This window comes from Cynara cardunculus, unplaced genomic scaffold, assembly GCF_001531365.2.
Source record: "Cynara cardunculus var. scolymus isolate 2C unplaced genomic scaffold, CcrdV1 Un_Scaffold_3535, whole genome shotgun sequence".
Classification (NCBI taxonomy): Eukaryota; Viridiplantae; Streptophyta; class Magnoliopsida; order Asterales; family Asteraceae; genus Cynara; species Cynara cardunculus.
Window position 1 is genome coordinate 20,566 of NW_020201516.1, and position 17,174 is coordinate 37,739.

Genomic DNA, 17,174 nt, shown 5'->3' on the forward strand with positions numbered 1-17,174 from the left:
AGATTTCAAGTTGAAGATTGTTTTGTTTGATTTTGAAGAAGTCATAATGTGCTTAAAGTTTCAAAGTTCAAACAGGACTTAAAGCGCGGAATTTCTTTCAAGTCTGAATACAAAGGGGGAGAATGTTAGGACTGAAAATCAGTATTAAATTGTATTTGTCTTGAAAGTTAAATATTGTCTATAATTGTAAAAGTCATCGTGTTTGACTTTTCTGTAAAGTTTGACTTTGACTAGGACTTTAATGTTTGACCCTATATAAAGGGTGTTAGTCTTGTAATTGTTAGTAGGAAGCTTATTGTAAAAATATGATTACGTAAAGAAAAGTTTGACTAGTTTTCTTGTGTTGACTTTCTCTCTCAATTCTCTCTATAATGTTCTTGAAGTTCATGTCAGATCTGCCATTGTTGAAGAGTTTATATGAAGATTGATTGATTGTGGACCTATCATGAGGGACCAAGGCCTCTGAACCCTCTCAGATATTTAAGCCAAAGCTGAAAGTGAATCTTTCACCCAAGGTATCCAAACCCTCAGTTGTTCCTCCTCAAACAAATAAGAAATGAATCATTGGAGCTTGTATCTCTTCTATTTTCTCTGACCCTTCTGTCCCTAAAGCTTCTTTCAGCTTCAAGAAGTGTCATCATTGTGGTGAAACTTCACATATTGTCACAAAGTGTCCTTCAGCTACCAACTCTGGTCTGCCAGCTAAGGTAAAGAAAGTAGCCAAAGCTGAAAAATCAGCCAAGGCGAAATCAACAACCAAAGGTGTGAAAACAACTAAGATGAAGAAGTCCACTGAAGCATCTTCTTCAGGCTTAGTGAAGACACCTGTTGACCCAGAGTCTTCAGCGTCAGTGAATGTTACATCTAACTCCGCTGGACCCATTGAGAAATGGGTACCAAAGCAATCTTAATATGTTTTCTTTTGCAGGAAGTCAAAGGCATATGATATCTTGATAGTGGATGTTCAAGACACATAACCGGACACAAATCCCTGCTCATTGATTACAAAGATGAAAGAGGCCCTTTCAAGACCTTTGGAGAAAACAGAAAAGGATATACCAAGGGATTTGGTATATTAACCAATGTTGATCCTCTCTCTCAGTGATTTGATGATAATCCTTTTTTTCTTATACAAAGTATTGATGTTTCTGTCTTTTAGTTCAGCGATCATTGCTAGGTCTGTTCAGTGATCGCTGAGAACATGTAATGTAAATCTATCAACGATAGTGATACTTCAAGAAGAAAAACTCACACCAAAGAACCTTCAGCGAAAGTTGATGACTGAAACTGAAGATTAGAGACTGGCGAGTACGTGATCTGAGCGGTATTTAGTGATTACAACCTGGTCTACACATGTGTGAAGACTGTCTAAGCCTCAGCAAATGCTGAAAAGACCTTCAGGTTATTCCAGCATTCAGTGATCCAAAGAAGCTTGTTGAGCATGATTGCTTTTGTCTTATCCTTATACACACAAAGGACAAACCCATACCCTCTCTAAAGAATAGTACGAAATGGAGCCGATTAGTTGACTATACTACCCACCAACTTTATGAAAGGATGTCTGCTCATGAATATGATTTTGTACTATTCACTGTAGCAAAGGACAAGTCTTTCTCTAAAGGCTTGACACATGTTCAAACCCTACTACGTTGCATTAAATGTGCATTTAATGCAATGGGTATAAATAGATGTGTTCTATCTCTATGCAGAGATACTCTAATTCTTACTCTTGAACCCTAACTTACGTTCATAAGTAAAAGAACACACATCTAAGAACACAATATGCTTATCTTCAAAAGCAAGCTAGAATCCGTTTTTGTATTCTAAATAGTTCTTACCCAGAAAGAACTATCTTCCTTCTAAGTCTTTTACAGCAAATCATTTCACTTTGCTAAGAACTTGTGTGTAACTTATATTGTTTAGATAGGTTATTTTTACCTTATCTTTCCGCAAACAATCTTGTAAAATCTGTATTGATCTTTTTTTATCAATATATATTTTTAGTTTGAAAAGTTTACTGTGTTTGTATTCAACCCCCCTTTCTACAAACTGTTATACACATCTTGTAAACCCTAACGGGACACCAAACCAACAGTGCAACCACCTTCAGATGTGTTGCATAAGTTGAAAGACTGAAGCACAATCTTCTCAACATTAGTCAGTTGTGTGATAAAGATTTCACAGTGATATTTCTTAAGAACTCATGTTATGTCTATGACAAGGATGACAACCTTGCTCTTACAGGTTCTTGTCTAGAGAACGTGTATATCATCAACATGGATTCTCCATTCACTAAGAATAGTTGTTTTCTCTCTAAGCTTCTTTAGACATCAACTGGCTGTGGCACAAACAGCTTTTTCATATCAACTTCAAGACGCTAAATGAGTTGTCTCGAAATGATCTTGTCACTGGCCTTTCCTAGCCCTCCTTTTCAAAGGAATTTCTTTGCTCAGAGTGCGAAAAGGGAAAGCAGACAAAGGCTAGCTTCAAATCTAAGCAAGTCTCTTCAATGACTTCTCCTCTTCAACTATTGCACACAGATTTATTTGGTTCAGTCAACGTGCAATCTATAGCTGGAAAGAAATATACACTTGTTATTGTTGACGAGTATTCCCGGTACACTTAGGTCTTCTTTCTTAGATCTAAGAGTGATGCACCTGATGAAATCATCTCGTTCGTCAAACGCATAGAAGTACTAAACAACATCAAAATACGGTCTATCAGGAGCGATCATGGCACTGAATTCAAAAACAGTACCATTGATGACATCTTTGTGAACAAGGGAATCTCACACAACTTCTCAGTTGTGGGAACTTCACAATCGAACGGGGTCGCTGAAAGGAGAAATCAAAGGATCATCAAAGTCACTCGGTCAATGCTCAGTAAATCTATTCTCCCTACTCAATTCTAGGCTAAAGCTATCAGCATACTTGTTTTACTCAGAACCGATCGTTGATCGTCAAGAGATTAAAGAAGACAACTTATAAACTCTTCCATAGCAGAAAGCCTTCTCTCAACTTTCTTCATATCTTTGGTTGTACATGTTATATCCTAAACAATAGAGACTAACTTGGAGAGTTCGATCCCAAAGCTGATGAATGAATCTTTCTTGGATATTCTTCAGTATCCAAAGCCTTCAGAGTATTCAACAAAATACGACAGACAATAGAGGAATCTATTCATGTCACTACTGATAAGTCTCAATCAGCTAACTCTAAAACCATATCTGATGATGATGAAGAGTTAGAAAACTGGATGATATCTCACTATGGAGAACTTGAAGCTTCCTTCAGCAATCAACCGAACGCTAACCCCCCAGAAGCTAACGATGAACCATTTATCATTCCAGATTTGACCAGTAACGGAGCTTAATCCTCTTCAGGGATTGTTGTCATTTCTATTTTTCACTTACCCCATTCTACTTCAAATATTGACCCTTTAGTTGTTGAATCTCCTTCAGTCACTGAACCTCTATCAGTTGCTGATTCWCTCTCTGAGGCTCCTTTAGCAATCCAATTTGTTGTTGAAGAATTTGTTACGGATGCCTCATCTTTTATACCTGAGCTCCCAATCTCAGAAGTTCATCTTCAACCAGCTGAGCAATGGACGAAATACCATCAAATCCATCAACTTCTTGGTGATCTAAGTGTAGGTGTTCAGACATCGCAGTCTAGGTAATATCTATCTCTTTGTCAACTTTCTTTCTGTATTTAAGCCCAAGAAAATCAATGAGGCTATCACTAACCCAAGATGGATCACTGCTATACAAGAAGAACTCATTGAGTTTGATGGGAATGAAGTCTGGTACCTTCTCTCGCATCCATCTGACAAAACTGTGATAGGCACTAAGTGGGTTTATGGCAATAAGTTAAATGAATAAGGAATTGTAACCCGAAACAAGGCTCGTCTTGTTGCTTAGAGATACATGCAAGACGAAGGAAATGATTATGATGTAACCTACGCACCAGTGGTTAAACTCGAAGCTAAACCGACTTTTCCTAGCCTATGCTGCCCATAGAGACTTTAAAGTCAACCAAATGAATGTAAAAAGCACTTTTTGAATAAAAAACTTCGGGGGGAAGTTTATGTTGAATAACTTCCATGGTTTTTTGATCTCAAATATCAAAATCATGTCTATAGATTGGATAAAGCTCTTTATGGGTTAAAACCGGCCCCTTGTGCCTGGTATGACACCCTTTCTTCATTTCTCATCTCTAAGAAATTTGTCCGTGGAAAGATCGATCAGACCTTATTTTTTAGGAAAGTCAAGGGTCATATCATTCTAGTCCAAATTTATGTCGATGATATTATATTTGTTTCCACTAATCCCTCTTTTTGTTTTCGATTCACTGAACGCATGAAGAAAGAATATCAGATGAGCATGATGGGAGAATTGACTTACTTTCTAGGTCTTCAGATTAAATAATATGATAAAGATATCTTTATCAATTAGAGTAAGTATGTCAGGGATATGTTGAAGAAATTCAACTTAACCAATAGTTCATCTATGAAGACTCTAATGGCTCCTTCTCTATCGCTGAACAAGGATCCAAATGAAAATCCTGTAAACTCTACTGTTTATAGAAAAATGATATGCTCCTTGATGTATCACACAGCTAGCCGACCTAATATTATGTACTATACTAGTGTATGTGCATGATATCACTCTGAAACTAAGGAATCCCATTTGATTGCTGTAAAATTCATATTCAGATATCTGAGGGAACTCCTAATTTGGGCCTTTGGTATCCCAAGGAATCAGGTTTCAACCTAACTGTTATGCGGATAGTGATTTTGCAGGTTGCAAAGTTGATAGGAAAAGAACCACTAGAGGTTGTCAGCGTCTATGTGAAAAGTTGGTGAGTTGGACAAGTAAGAAGCAAAACTCAGTTCCACATCAACTGTTGAGACTGAATATGTTGCCGCTAGAAGCTGCTGTGCCTAAATCCTTTGGATGAAAAACCAGCTCAGTGACTATGATCTTCAACTTTCAAAGATCCCTATCTATTATGATAGTACTAGTGTCATTGCAATTACAAACAACCCTGTTCTTCAATCCAAGACCAAACATATTGAGATCAGAAATCATTTTATCAGAGATCATGTTATGGTTGGTGTTATTGAACTTCATTTCGTACATACTGAGTACTAACTCGGTAACTTTTTCACAAAGCCTCTTGATGAGACAAGATTTAACATCTTAAGTAGCGAACTTGGAATGTTGAACGCTAAGGATTGATTCCTTTAGTTCTAGGCAATACCCAATGATACATAAGTGAAATGATTCAGTGTTCTTATTCTATCACTGAACTCTTGAGTAAATGTATCTTTCTCTCTAAGGTTTGTATACTTATCTTCCTTTCTAAAATCTTAAAACCATTACTGCATCTTTTTCTTATTTAGTGATCAAAATATTTTAAAAGAGATGTTTCAGTGTTTCCTTCTATCTCCAAACTCTTTAGTAAGTATATCTCTAAGGTATGTTTACTTGTCTTTTCTTACACAAAACTATCGCTGAATCTTTCCTATTTCAGTGATTAAAATGTTCTAAAGATGAAATGATTCAGTGTTTCTCTATCACTGATATCCTTCAGCAAATGTATCTTACTTTTAAGATTTTTTAACTTAAAACTATCACTGAACTTTCTTATTCAGTGATCCTTGTGTTTTAAAAGAATCTTAAAATTAAAAGAATCTTAAAATTATAACTGAATCTTTCTTTATTTAGTCATATTTTAAAAGAAAAAGATCATGAACTCCATATTTTTATGACATCATTAAAGATTTTGAATCATGAACTCTCGTTACACGTGCGTCCTTCGGACACATGCTGCCCATTACTATTCCACCCAATCAAAGGGTGATGACGTGCAAAGTTTTTCATCATTGCACTTCTTTTCGAAGAGTCACTTTCCCCCTCTTTTCTTTTTCTCTCATCCTACCTATAAATACATGACATACCCTATCATTTTTTCCATTACGCTTACACAAATTCTCTCAAGACTCTTGCTCTCCAAGATTTGTGCAAACAAGAACTCCCTTAAACTCTAAACTGTTTCCCCTCCTTACTAAACAAAACAAGTTTGTATTGTTTAATCTTTGGTTGTTTTTCTTCTTCGACACTTTATTTGACATGTAAGAACTTTCTTCCTTCTTTTAAATACAAACAAACAAATTAAAGAATCATTCTTGTTCTTAATCTTAATCTAGATTTCTAAACCCTAATCTGGTTGAAAAACCCTACACTTGTTCTGGAATTTTCAGAAGAAGTTTTTCTTCCAAATCTTTTTCATAAGTCTTTCTAACTAATCTATGTTACCACTTCCTTTATGTTCTTCTTTTTTTATTATAGAAATGGTCGCAAATAGTGTTAACTTCTCTTTAGACGAAATTAGTTTGAAGCCAAACAACCATGTAGGTCTGCTCGACATACCTACAAATAAGCCACAGTTTACAGATGCAGCCAGGTTCCTCAAGAACTCTGTGCTAGGACACGCCCTTACCGTCAAGCCGATCATGGTCAAGGAATTCCTTCAGCAGTTCTGGTTCGCTGTTGAAGCTATGGAAGAAAAGGACAAGGTTGGGAACATGGTTGAAAATATCTCATTCACTTTCAACCAGATGACTGTCAGTTTTGGCGTCCCGACAGTTAGGGCTGCCCTTCATCTCCCAAAGACTCTGCCATTCACCCAGGAGCCAGGCACTAACTTCATCATCTAGACCTTGGATGATATTGGCTACAACTGACCACTGAAGAAGGATTCTAGACGAAGATTTAGAAGAATCTCATGTCTATGGTGTGGCAATATCTTTTCTAGCACTTCATCCAGTGCATGGGAGGGAAGACAAGCGATCAGAACCATGCCTCACGTGTTGCACTGAACATAGGTGTCTCAGGGATCAGGCAGCTGAAGGTCAACTACACTTAGTTGATCTTCGACGACCTGGTGCTGAAGCTGAACAAGCACCAGCGTGAGAAGGTGGTGCCCTACACTCGGTTCCTCAGTGGTGTCCTTGTAAAGATCTTTGGCAACAACTACCCCGCTGAAGGTAATGTGCCCATCTGTGGACTTGGGTCTAGGATTCTAGACCACAAGTCTAAGCCGATGAACATTGGTCTATTCATTCCTATGATAGAGATTGCCAATTGTTTCTCTTCCCTACCTTTTTCTTCTTCTTTTCTTCAAACAGTGGTTATGACTAGGAAAACCCCCCTCAGTCTATCCTAACCACCACCACCTTATCCTCTAAGAGTTCATTATCTCAAGCCAATCTTGGTCCTTCAATGAAGGCCAAGAAAGCGAAAAATGGGAAAACCACACTTCTAGCGGAGACGTCTTAAAAGGTCTCAGCTATTGAAGATAGCCTTGATAGTCCTCAAAATGATCAATCTTCAATAATCTTGTAAGAATCAATGGCAATTCATGATATGAACTTGTAAGAACATGAGAGGAGATGAGAGAGAAAGTCAATTTAGTCAATGGTCTATAAACTTTCAAACTTTACGTAATGTACAAAATGAAGCTCCTTACAAAATCACTAAAGACAAAATCTATTTATAGGGTCAAAGATAAACCCTCTAGTCAAAGTCAAACTTCATAAGGAAAGTCAAACACAATGACTTATACAATTATAGACAAATTTATCTTTTCAAGACGAATACAATTTACACTGAAATTCAGTCCTAACATTCTCCTCCTTTGTATTCAGGCTTGAAAGAATTTACGTGCTTTGAATCTCGTTTGAACTTTGTCTCTTTAAGCACTTTATGACTTCTTCAAAACTTCAAAACAATCTGTACTTTAAGATCTTTAGACAATCTTTTGTTGAGAAAATCTTCTAACATTTTCCCCCTCGAATGTAAAACAACGATGATCTTCTCTTTTGACAATGTAGATCAAAATCAGCAACAATCTTCACATATGATCTTCAAGATACGATCTTCAAAGAATCTTCTTCAGACAAATAGATTCTAACATTGTTTCCAAAAACAAACTTCTTTAGATAACGAACAAACTTTCTCTTCAAAAGAAATCTGTATCAGTAAACTGTTGTAAGGATGATCTTCACATTCAAAAACTCTGAGACATTGTAGCACAGGAATAATCTTCTGTAATTATCTCCAGTCACAATCATTTGAGTCTTTTGCCGATCTTTGTTGTTACTCCCCCTTGATCTTTACAACATATTCCCCTTATATCGTTTGGAATTGAACATTTCATTCATTATTACATACTTCCCCTTATGATGAAATGAGAATCATTACATCATACATCTGAATGAATGAAATCTTTAAGTGAAAGCCGTCAATTCATAAAAATTGTAAGCAGATCTTTTCAAATCCACTTGTTTAATCTTTTCAGATTAAAGGGAATGGGAAGGTAACAACCAATTTCAACTTATGAAATTGTTTTCAATCTTATAAAAAGATTGGCCTGTGAGTATAACAAATATACTCAATACAATGGATGTACTTTATATATGAAACTTTTTAGAGGTTCATCTCACCAGGTCTTCCATTCAATTATCGATATCTTGAAAAAGTATATCTATGAATGTTTCGACAAAAAAACATATAATTTGCATAATCTATGTAGTGTAGAAAAAATAAAGCAACATATGCTTCTGTTTAGGCTCAAAAAGATAAACCGTGCGGACTACACAAATTTATCAGACTCAATGTGTGATCAAAAAGACTTGAAGGGGGGGACATATATCCTTCTGTTTCAATATCAACTTTCTCTGAATGAGAAGTTGATAGATTGTGAGCTGCGTGCCCCAAGTGTTATTGAAACACTTATCTGTTGAGAGATAAATGAGTAGCTGGTGGGGTTGTGACAAGTATTGGCCTGGGTTTTGCTTTTTTCAATATTAGTCTCGAAAGAATTGAGAATTAATAGATTATGTAGTATGCCCAATATTTTGAAGTTTAGAACAGAATTCTATTAATTCTTTTGATCCTAACACAACTCTCATCAATTCTTTTGGTTCACAACAACTACCCCTCTCTTTTTCTTTTTAAGCTCTGCACACAAACCCTTTTGTATTTAAAGCTCACTCAGATATGGTTGTCCTCATAGGTAGGTCTGTCGGTTCTGACATTCCATTGAGGTATTTCTGATAAGCACTCAGTCCCTCCTAATTTAGTAGTGTATGCTCAAATGATCACAACAGTTGATCAAGATGATATTGCAATGAAGTACAATGATCAGATATAAAATTGATCAAGATGTAACTTTGAAGCACAATCAAACAAGGAGTGATATGCAAAAACAGATTATTCAGAATCTGAGAGAAATGAATGAAGATCTGTAAGAACAAGTTTACAGAATTTGATATTCAAAGAATTATACAAGGTGTATCATTCAAAGGAAAAAATATATCAGAAAAACAAATTTTGACTACTAACGTGCGTATTATCACCGAAAATAATATTATTTAAGAGACGTGATAATAACAATTTCAAGAATAGCTAAAACAGGTATTAGAGTTATGTACGATGAGAAATTACGCAAGTAAAATCTCAAGAAATACCTGTTTAGAAAATGTACTCGTTTCCAAAAAAATCATTTACCAAAAACTTTTATTGAAACTTCTAGAGACTCCCCCTAGAAAATTGATTTAAGTAATGTTTCAATTCAGCTCAAAAGAATAAAAAAAATGGAAACATATTTAGCACGGGTCGTAAACTGGGTGTTTAGAAACCACATTTAGTTAAGCACGGGTCTTGAACTGTGTTGTTCAAAAGCCTTAGTTTGGACAAATTACAACCTTCCTTTGAATTTGTGCATCATATGGTATGATTCTCTGATCAGCGCAGTAATGACGCACCTGCAAAAATCAGATTAAACAGATTTGGTACCCAAACAAACTTGGGTCCTATTTTTTTAGTATCAGGTTGTGGAATGTTGTAACTTCCAAACCATCTATTTTTGTTAGATGTTTTCTTTTGTGCGCTTTTGACAAGATGATGATATACGTTGTAAGATCTATACCAATTATTATAATCATACATGTTATTACCTTTCCACCTTTTCTGATATCTGTTATCGTCAGTCCACCTTTTGTACCATTTTCTGTTAACTAAATCAGTTGTCTTGCACGTGGAGCACATGATTCTTCTCTTGCAAAGATTAATCAGATCAGTATTAGATCTCACAAAACAAGGAAGATTATTATTAGTAACAACATAATTACGGGATGAAACAGATTAAGATCTATTAACCCAAATGCTTTTAACTTTTGAAGAATAATTGGGTGATCTGATGACGTACCCTTGATAATACTGATTAGAAGAATGAGAATAGTTCTTAGAAACAATAGATTTAGGACTGCTTGAATAACTGTTAGACTTAGAATAGTCATAAAAGTTGGTTTTACACTGTGAAGGAGAACCAGTTGAGCTTTGAGCATAAGAAAAATCTTTGACTTTCTTTAAAAGCTGGTCTCGTTCATCAGTAACTAAATCATACTTTTCTTTAAGTTAAGTTCTCATCTTCAATTTAATTTCAAGTTATGTCTTTAGATCAGACAATTTCCTTGAAGTATCCAGGAGTTTACCTTCTAACTCCTTTTTCAGCTTCTCAAATTTCTTCTTCTCATTATCAAACTCTCTTCTCTCTTCATCTGAGCTGCTTTTCTCATTTTCAAAAGCAATATCGAGCCACTTTTTCTTTTCTGCAAGCTCTTTAGCTATAGCTGCATATTTCTTTGTAGTATTTCTCTTTTCAAGCGCAAATTGCTTCTTCTCTTTATCTAAAGCCTTCTGCTTTTGAGCAATGCAGTCAGACATTTTCTGATTCTGGCTCAGACATTCTTCTCTGATGTCTTCCTTCTCTTTATCAGTCTTGGCTCGTTCCAAGATGATCAGCTGCTCAAAATCAGAGATCTGCTTTAACGGCATTTTAGCGTTCAGCTCAAGAGAGTTTATCTTATTTTCATAAGATATGCGTTCAGCACCGAATCTTTTCTCTACTTCAAGAAACCTTTTCTTCTCTTTCTCAAAATCATTCCTTTCAGTGCTTAAACTCTTTTCATCTTTCATAAATTTCTCCTTTTCTATATCCAGTAACTTTCTTAAATCAATCAGATCACCCTCAGACTTATGAAATTTCTTACTTAAGTCCTCAGTCTCTGTATTAGTCCTTCCAAAAGAGTTTCTCTCAATTTGCAGTTCACTTCTAACCACTTGAAGTTTATTAAACAGATCTTTATTAGTTTTACTCCAAGTTTTCAATTCATCATCATACTCTTTTCTGACAGAATTCAGAGTGTTCTCCAACTTTTCAATCCTATACATGAAACCATTTTTAATATGTTCACATCTTTCTTTATGTTCCCGTTTTAAATCTTTAATAAATTCCTCATTTGCATGATTTTCATAGAACATATTCAAATATTTCTCTTTATAATCATGCACACTTTTCTCTAACTCAATAAACTTCTCTTTCAATTCCTTATTCTCCTTCTTAAAATAAACTGCCATTTCAGATTGATCAATGAATCTAATGGTGTGAAATCAGTTCAAAGAAATCAAAAACAATTAAGCTAAAAAAATAACAGAAAAAACACAAAAACTTTTGAGAAATCAGAAATTCAGCAAAAACTGTAAAAAATTTCAATAAAACTGTCAAAACTGTTGAAAACAGTTAAAAACGGTTAAAAACAGTCCAAAAACAATTAAAACTGATTAAAAACAGTTTAAGTGACACAAATCAGAACAAAATTCTCAAAAACAGTTCAAACGATGAAAACAGATAAAATCTAGAAAAAACATATAAAATGTGAAAAAAAAAATTGAAATCAAGATAAAGTTTGATCCAAACAAAAATTGACTAAAAAATTGGGCTTTAAAATGGGCTAAGAAATGGAAAAAGAATTTGATGGGGTAAGTAAAAAAAACAATGGGCTAAAAATATAATAAAGCCCAAGATGGAATCAAGCCCATAGTCCAAAATGAATTGAATTTAGTGCGATGAAGGACAATCTGGATATGTAGGCTATAATCTTGAATAGAGAACCGAGACTGATCAATCGAGAAAAAAATCGGATATGGCTATGAACGAGAAATGACTAAATCGGATGAGGCACGACCAAGTCTTGAGCGATGATTAAATCCGGATAAGGGTACTTTGGAATACGATCAAGGTGTTGTCCGCTTAAATCTTGTATCGACTAAGTACTGAATTCAGGAAAGCACAAGAGCGAGGAACCATAAATCGACTAGGCCTGCATGCGATGTAACTTAAATCGTACAAGCCTATGACCGATAAAAACCAAATCCGGATGGTTTTGTATGCGAGGAATGTGAAATCGGAGAACACGGCCTTCGATTTAAAAGAAATCGAACAAGGTTAGTTGTGCGATGGACACGATAGACAGCAAGCAAGCGATATTGAAAGAATCCAGATGAAAATCGATGAGTAAGCAGTGATTTATGTTAAATCTGAGCGATGTTATTGAGTGATTAAACTGGAATCGAACACTATGGTGAACGATTTAGAACAGTGAACAAAAATTGCAAGTGTCTTTGTAATCAATGAAAGATGCCAAGTCCGGACACCTTGTTGTTCGAGGTATGGATGCGAGCAACAGTCGTTAGGCCGAGAAACAAAAGTCCGACTAATACAGTGTCCGGGAATAAGGATGGCCTTTGTGCGATTTAGGCTAAACAAAAATTGGTTAAGTAAAAACTAGTTGCAAGGATATGCGATTAAGCAAGAACCCGGCTAACTGACATGCGATTTAGACTAAATCGGTTGAAACTGCCAGCGATTTCAAATCTCAATATCGGATGAACTTTTGAAAGAGGTGAGCGATGAAGATAACCTATGTGATGAGAAAGAAGGCCTAAATCGGATGGGCTGCCTTGTGATTTAGATAGAAATCGATTAATGGGTTGAGCGAAGAACGAAGAACTCGGCTGAAAGCTTGAGCGATTTTGAAGAAAATCGATGACTGAGTTGAAATAGCTTGCAATTTTGAAGTAAATTGAAGAAAAATTGAGCGAGGAAGATGATAATCTTGAGAGACTGTATCCGATTTAGAAGAAAAAAGTGTTGGGCTGCTTTGGAGATAAGATTGGGCCTAAACCGGTTGGGTCAAAATACAAGGATGATAGGTCACTTTGATGATCAATCTTCAATACACCTTAAGAATCCATATCTGGATCTAACACTCAAGAACTTCAAGAACGTATAAGATGAGAATAGAGAGAGAAAGTCAACAATAAAAGCTTTGGTCAAACTCTCTTTATGTAATACGATTTTTACAAATGAGCTCTCTACTAAATTTACAAAGACATCACCCTATTTATAGGGTGAAACTACTAAACAAAAGTCAAAGTCAAACCTATCTAAGAAAAGTCAAACACGATGACTTTTCTACAATTTTATCTTTCAAGACGAATACAATTTTGCATAGAATTTCATTCCTAACATTCTCCCCCTTTGTATTCAGACTTGAAAGAAATTCTGCACTTTGAGTCCTGTTTGAACTTTGAATCTTTAGGCACATTATGTTACCTTCAAAAGAATTCTTCAACAATAAATCTTAAAGCAATCAACTGTTGAGAAAGATCTTCTAGCATTCTCCCCCTCGAATGTAGAACCGCGGTGATCTTCTATTTTGACAATGTACAACGGTAATTGTCAGAAACAATGTACAAATGTGATCTTCAAAGAATATTCAGAATTAATCTTCAGTAAACTGTTGTAAAGATGATCTTCACWTTCAACATCTCTCAGTCGTTGTAGCACATGAAAAATCTTTCTGTAATTATCTCCAGTCGCACTTCTTTTGAGTCTTTTGCCAAATTTGAAGTTACTCCCCCTTGATCTTTGCATCAGATTCCCTTTAAAAATGTTCGGAAATGATATTTCATTCATTATTACATACTCCAAATGAGATGAGATCTGGATCTAACACTCAAGAACTTCAAGAACATATAAGATTAGAATAGAGAGAGAAAGTCAACAATAAAAGCTTTGGTCAAACTCTCTTTACGTAATATGATTTTTACAAATGAGCTCTCTACAAAATTTACAAAGACATCACCCTATTTATAGGGTCAAACTACTAAACAAAAGTCAAAGTCAAACCTATCTAGGAAAAGTTAAACACGATGACTTTTCTACAATTAAAGACAATTTTAACTTTCAAGACGAATACAATTTTACATAGAGTTTCATTCCTAACAAAGGACTTGAGCGATTTATCTAACAAAAACACAAAATTATTAACAAAAAATGAATAAAAAACACTGACTTTTAAAAAAAATTCAAGAACACGAAATTTTTTAAAATCACAAATTCAATCAAATCTTGAAATCTGATGATCAAAATACAAAACTTTGTGTACAACAAAGATTCACAACACAATTACGAACAGTTTGCTCATGATTTTAACATACAAACATAAGATTTTGAAAAAAAATTAGATCAAACTCAAGAAAAATTGAAGAATAAGATGAACATCAAGAAAATTCCAAAAAAATTCTTCAAAGATTCTTCAAATCAGTTGATTTCTTCTTCCGATTTCTTGCACAATCTGCTCTGATACCAATTGATAGTCCTCAAAATGATCAATCTTCAATAATCTTGTAAGAATTCATGGCAATTCATGATATGAACTTGTAAGAACATGAGAGGAGATGAGAGAGAAAGTCAATTCAGTCAATGGTCTATATTCTTCTCAAACTTTACGTAATGTACAAAATGAAGCTCCTTACAAAATCACTAAAGACAAAATCTATTTATAGGGTCAAAGATAAACCCTGTAGTCAAAGTCAAACTTCATAAGGAAAGTCAAACACGATGACTTATACAATTATAGACAAATTTATCTTTTCAAGACAAATACAATTTATACTGAAATTCAGTCCTAACAAGCCTTACCCTTGAGGTACATTCTTTACCCCTCCCAAGCGCTTCAGTGCTCTACTCAGACACTACCACTACTAAACACCCACTAACTTTCTCAACCATCCTTTCTTCTCCCTCTCCCTTCTCCCTTGGTCTCTATCATTCGTGTTGATGATCCATCAATGGTTGTCCCCACTGGTGGTGAAGCACTCACCATGGGACCTGAGGTCGCTCCTCTCGAAGTGCCTCAGATACTTGTTGCCTCTCCTCAGGAAGACACATGTGCATATACCAGAGTCAATCCCTCAGATGACACTGAGGACCCCTCAGGTACTCTATTACATTACCATTCTTTCTTTTCTACAAACATAGAGCTTTCTTACGCTCAACTGCTCCTATTTTGACAGGTCCTCCTGGAACTGAACCCACAGCCATGGAGACTAACATCTATGACATGGCTGAGGATGTCAAACTTCTACTGCCCGCTGTAGCCATCATCCTTGACAAAATAGACAAGGTTCACAAGGCAATGCCTTTGAAGGAAGACCTTACTCATGGCCTATATGTTATCAAAGTTGAGGTCTATGAAGTAAAGGATATCCTGACAACAGTACAATCTGAAGTCCAAGCCAACACTGAGGTTGTCGCTATTCTCGCAAGCAAAGCCGATGAGTTCCAAGCTCAGCTCACCAGGCATTATGAGTTGCTTCAACAAATATTCGAGCTCCTGTAGCAACCAGCCCCGGTCCGTGAACCCACTTTCATTGAATCTAATCGTCATCAACTGGACCGGGTGGCCACCTTCAATCTACTACAAGCTGAGGCTTTCTCAAACTTAGAGCATCATGTCAAAGACATCTCAGCAAGTCTTAATGATCTCACCTCATGTATTGATAATGACAAAGAGATGGAGAAAGACAAGAGTGAGAAAATTACTATAAACAATGCTAGTTATGTTGTTGCCGTTGAGGATGCCATCATAACTGATGAAGCTGAAGCTGAGGATGATGATGATGTCGTGATAGCTCCAGCTACTCATGAAGACCTTCCATCCACCTGTGCATTGCAAGATGTTGGTGATGATGAAGAGGAAAATGAGAATGAAGAATCTCAAATCCTTGAGTTTGGACAAGACCTTGGAGACAACGATGACGATGAAGACAACGATGATGATGACATCACCATTCAATATCATCGAATACCAGCTCAGAAGGGAGTCTCCCTTAGGGAACTAGCTTCCCAGGGGGAGAGAACCTCAAGGAACCAGCACTCTTCCAAGGACAAGGGAGTGGGTGAAGAAGGCAACCTCGCCCTTCTCTTCAAGGCGATTGATCCAATGAAGGTAGCACAATGATCCAGTTCATGCCCTTCCCGTCAGATTCTGAGCCATCTACTCTTCTACTCACTGCACCAACAAACCTTTATGGTCCTCCAGATGAAGAGGTAGCTAATATTCCAACATCTGAAGCTGTTATGGACCAAAGGATGATTCAGCTGAGAAGTTCGCTCAACCAAACCATAGTAAAAACCCCTCTTCGTACTCTAGTTGTGGCGAATGAGAAATGAGAAAAAGCCCTGAAAGCCGAAGAAGAGCTGAGCATAAAATGTCAAAAAATGAAAGACAATCTAGAGCTTGCCAAGTCTCTAGCTGTTCAAACCCTATCCAAAGGGAAGAAAGAAAAAGGATCTAGTTAAAGCTCAGGCTCGGCTTTTGTCACAAGTTGAACGAGAACATCAATGGGCGCGGACGTTGAAAAACCGAGACCTGAAGTGGTGCAATGAAAAGATCAAGAAAAGGATTACTCCCCACAATATCTCAAATGTCACCATCAGCAGATGGATGAAGGATGGTGGACTCCTCATTTCTATGGTCATCTTCAGAGAGAACCAAGATTCTGTCACCGAGCACCAATCTAACCTCGGGCAGTATGGCTTCGATGAATGGCTAGAGATTCGATAAGCTATTCAACAATCAAAGTGAAAGAATAAGCCGCTGATTGAAGACATTTTAAATGATTTATTCAAAAAGGTGTCCAAGATCGTCGAAGTCCCTCCTTTCCCAGAGAAGCCTCTCAATAGAAGAAAACACCTTTCATATCCTGAAGATGGACCATCCCATAAGAACGAACACTAGATTAAATTCTCTTTGGATGAAATCCTGAAGGATCGAAAGAAGTCGGATCTCTCAAAGCTGAACCTGACACTGCCAGCGAAGGGTCCCTACATACCCAACATTATGCATGTGAAACCTGAGTTTGGACTCATATTCATTGACTATGACGGTGAATACAGGTTCCAACGAGTATCTGAGTT

General features: G+C 36.3%; 1 protein-coding gene across 1 annotated transcript; it reads left to right on the forward strand.

Moving 5' to 3' along the window:
- Nucleotides 1–15,043: 15,043 nt before the first annotated feature.
- On the forward strand, nucleotides 15,044–16,215 carry LOC112503676. The gene is made up of 3 exons (XM_025107667.1): nucleotides 15,044–15,191; nucleotides 15,269–15,501; nucleotides 15,595–16,215. Exons 1-3 carry the CDS (start codon nucleotides 15,044–15,046, stop codon nucleotides 16,213–16,215), a joined length of 1,002 nt encoding a protein of 333 aa, XP_024963435.1.
- The last annotated feature ends 959 nt before the right edge of the window (nucleotides 16,216–17,174 follow it).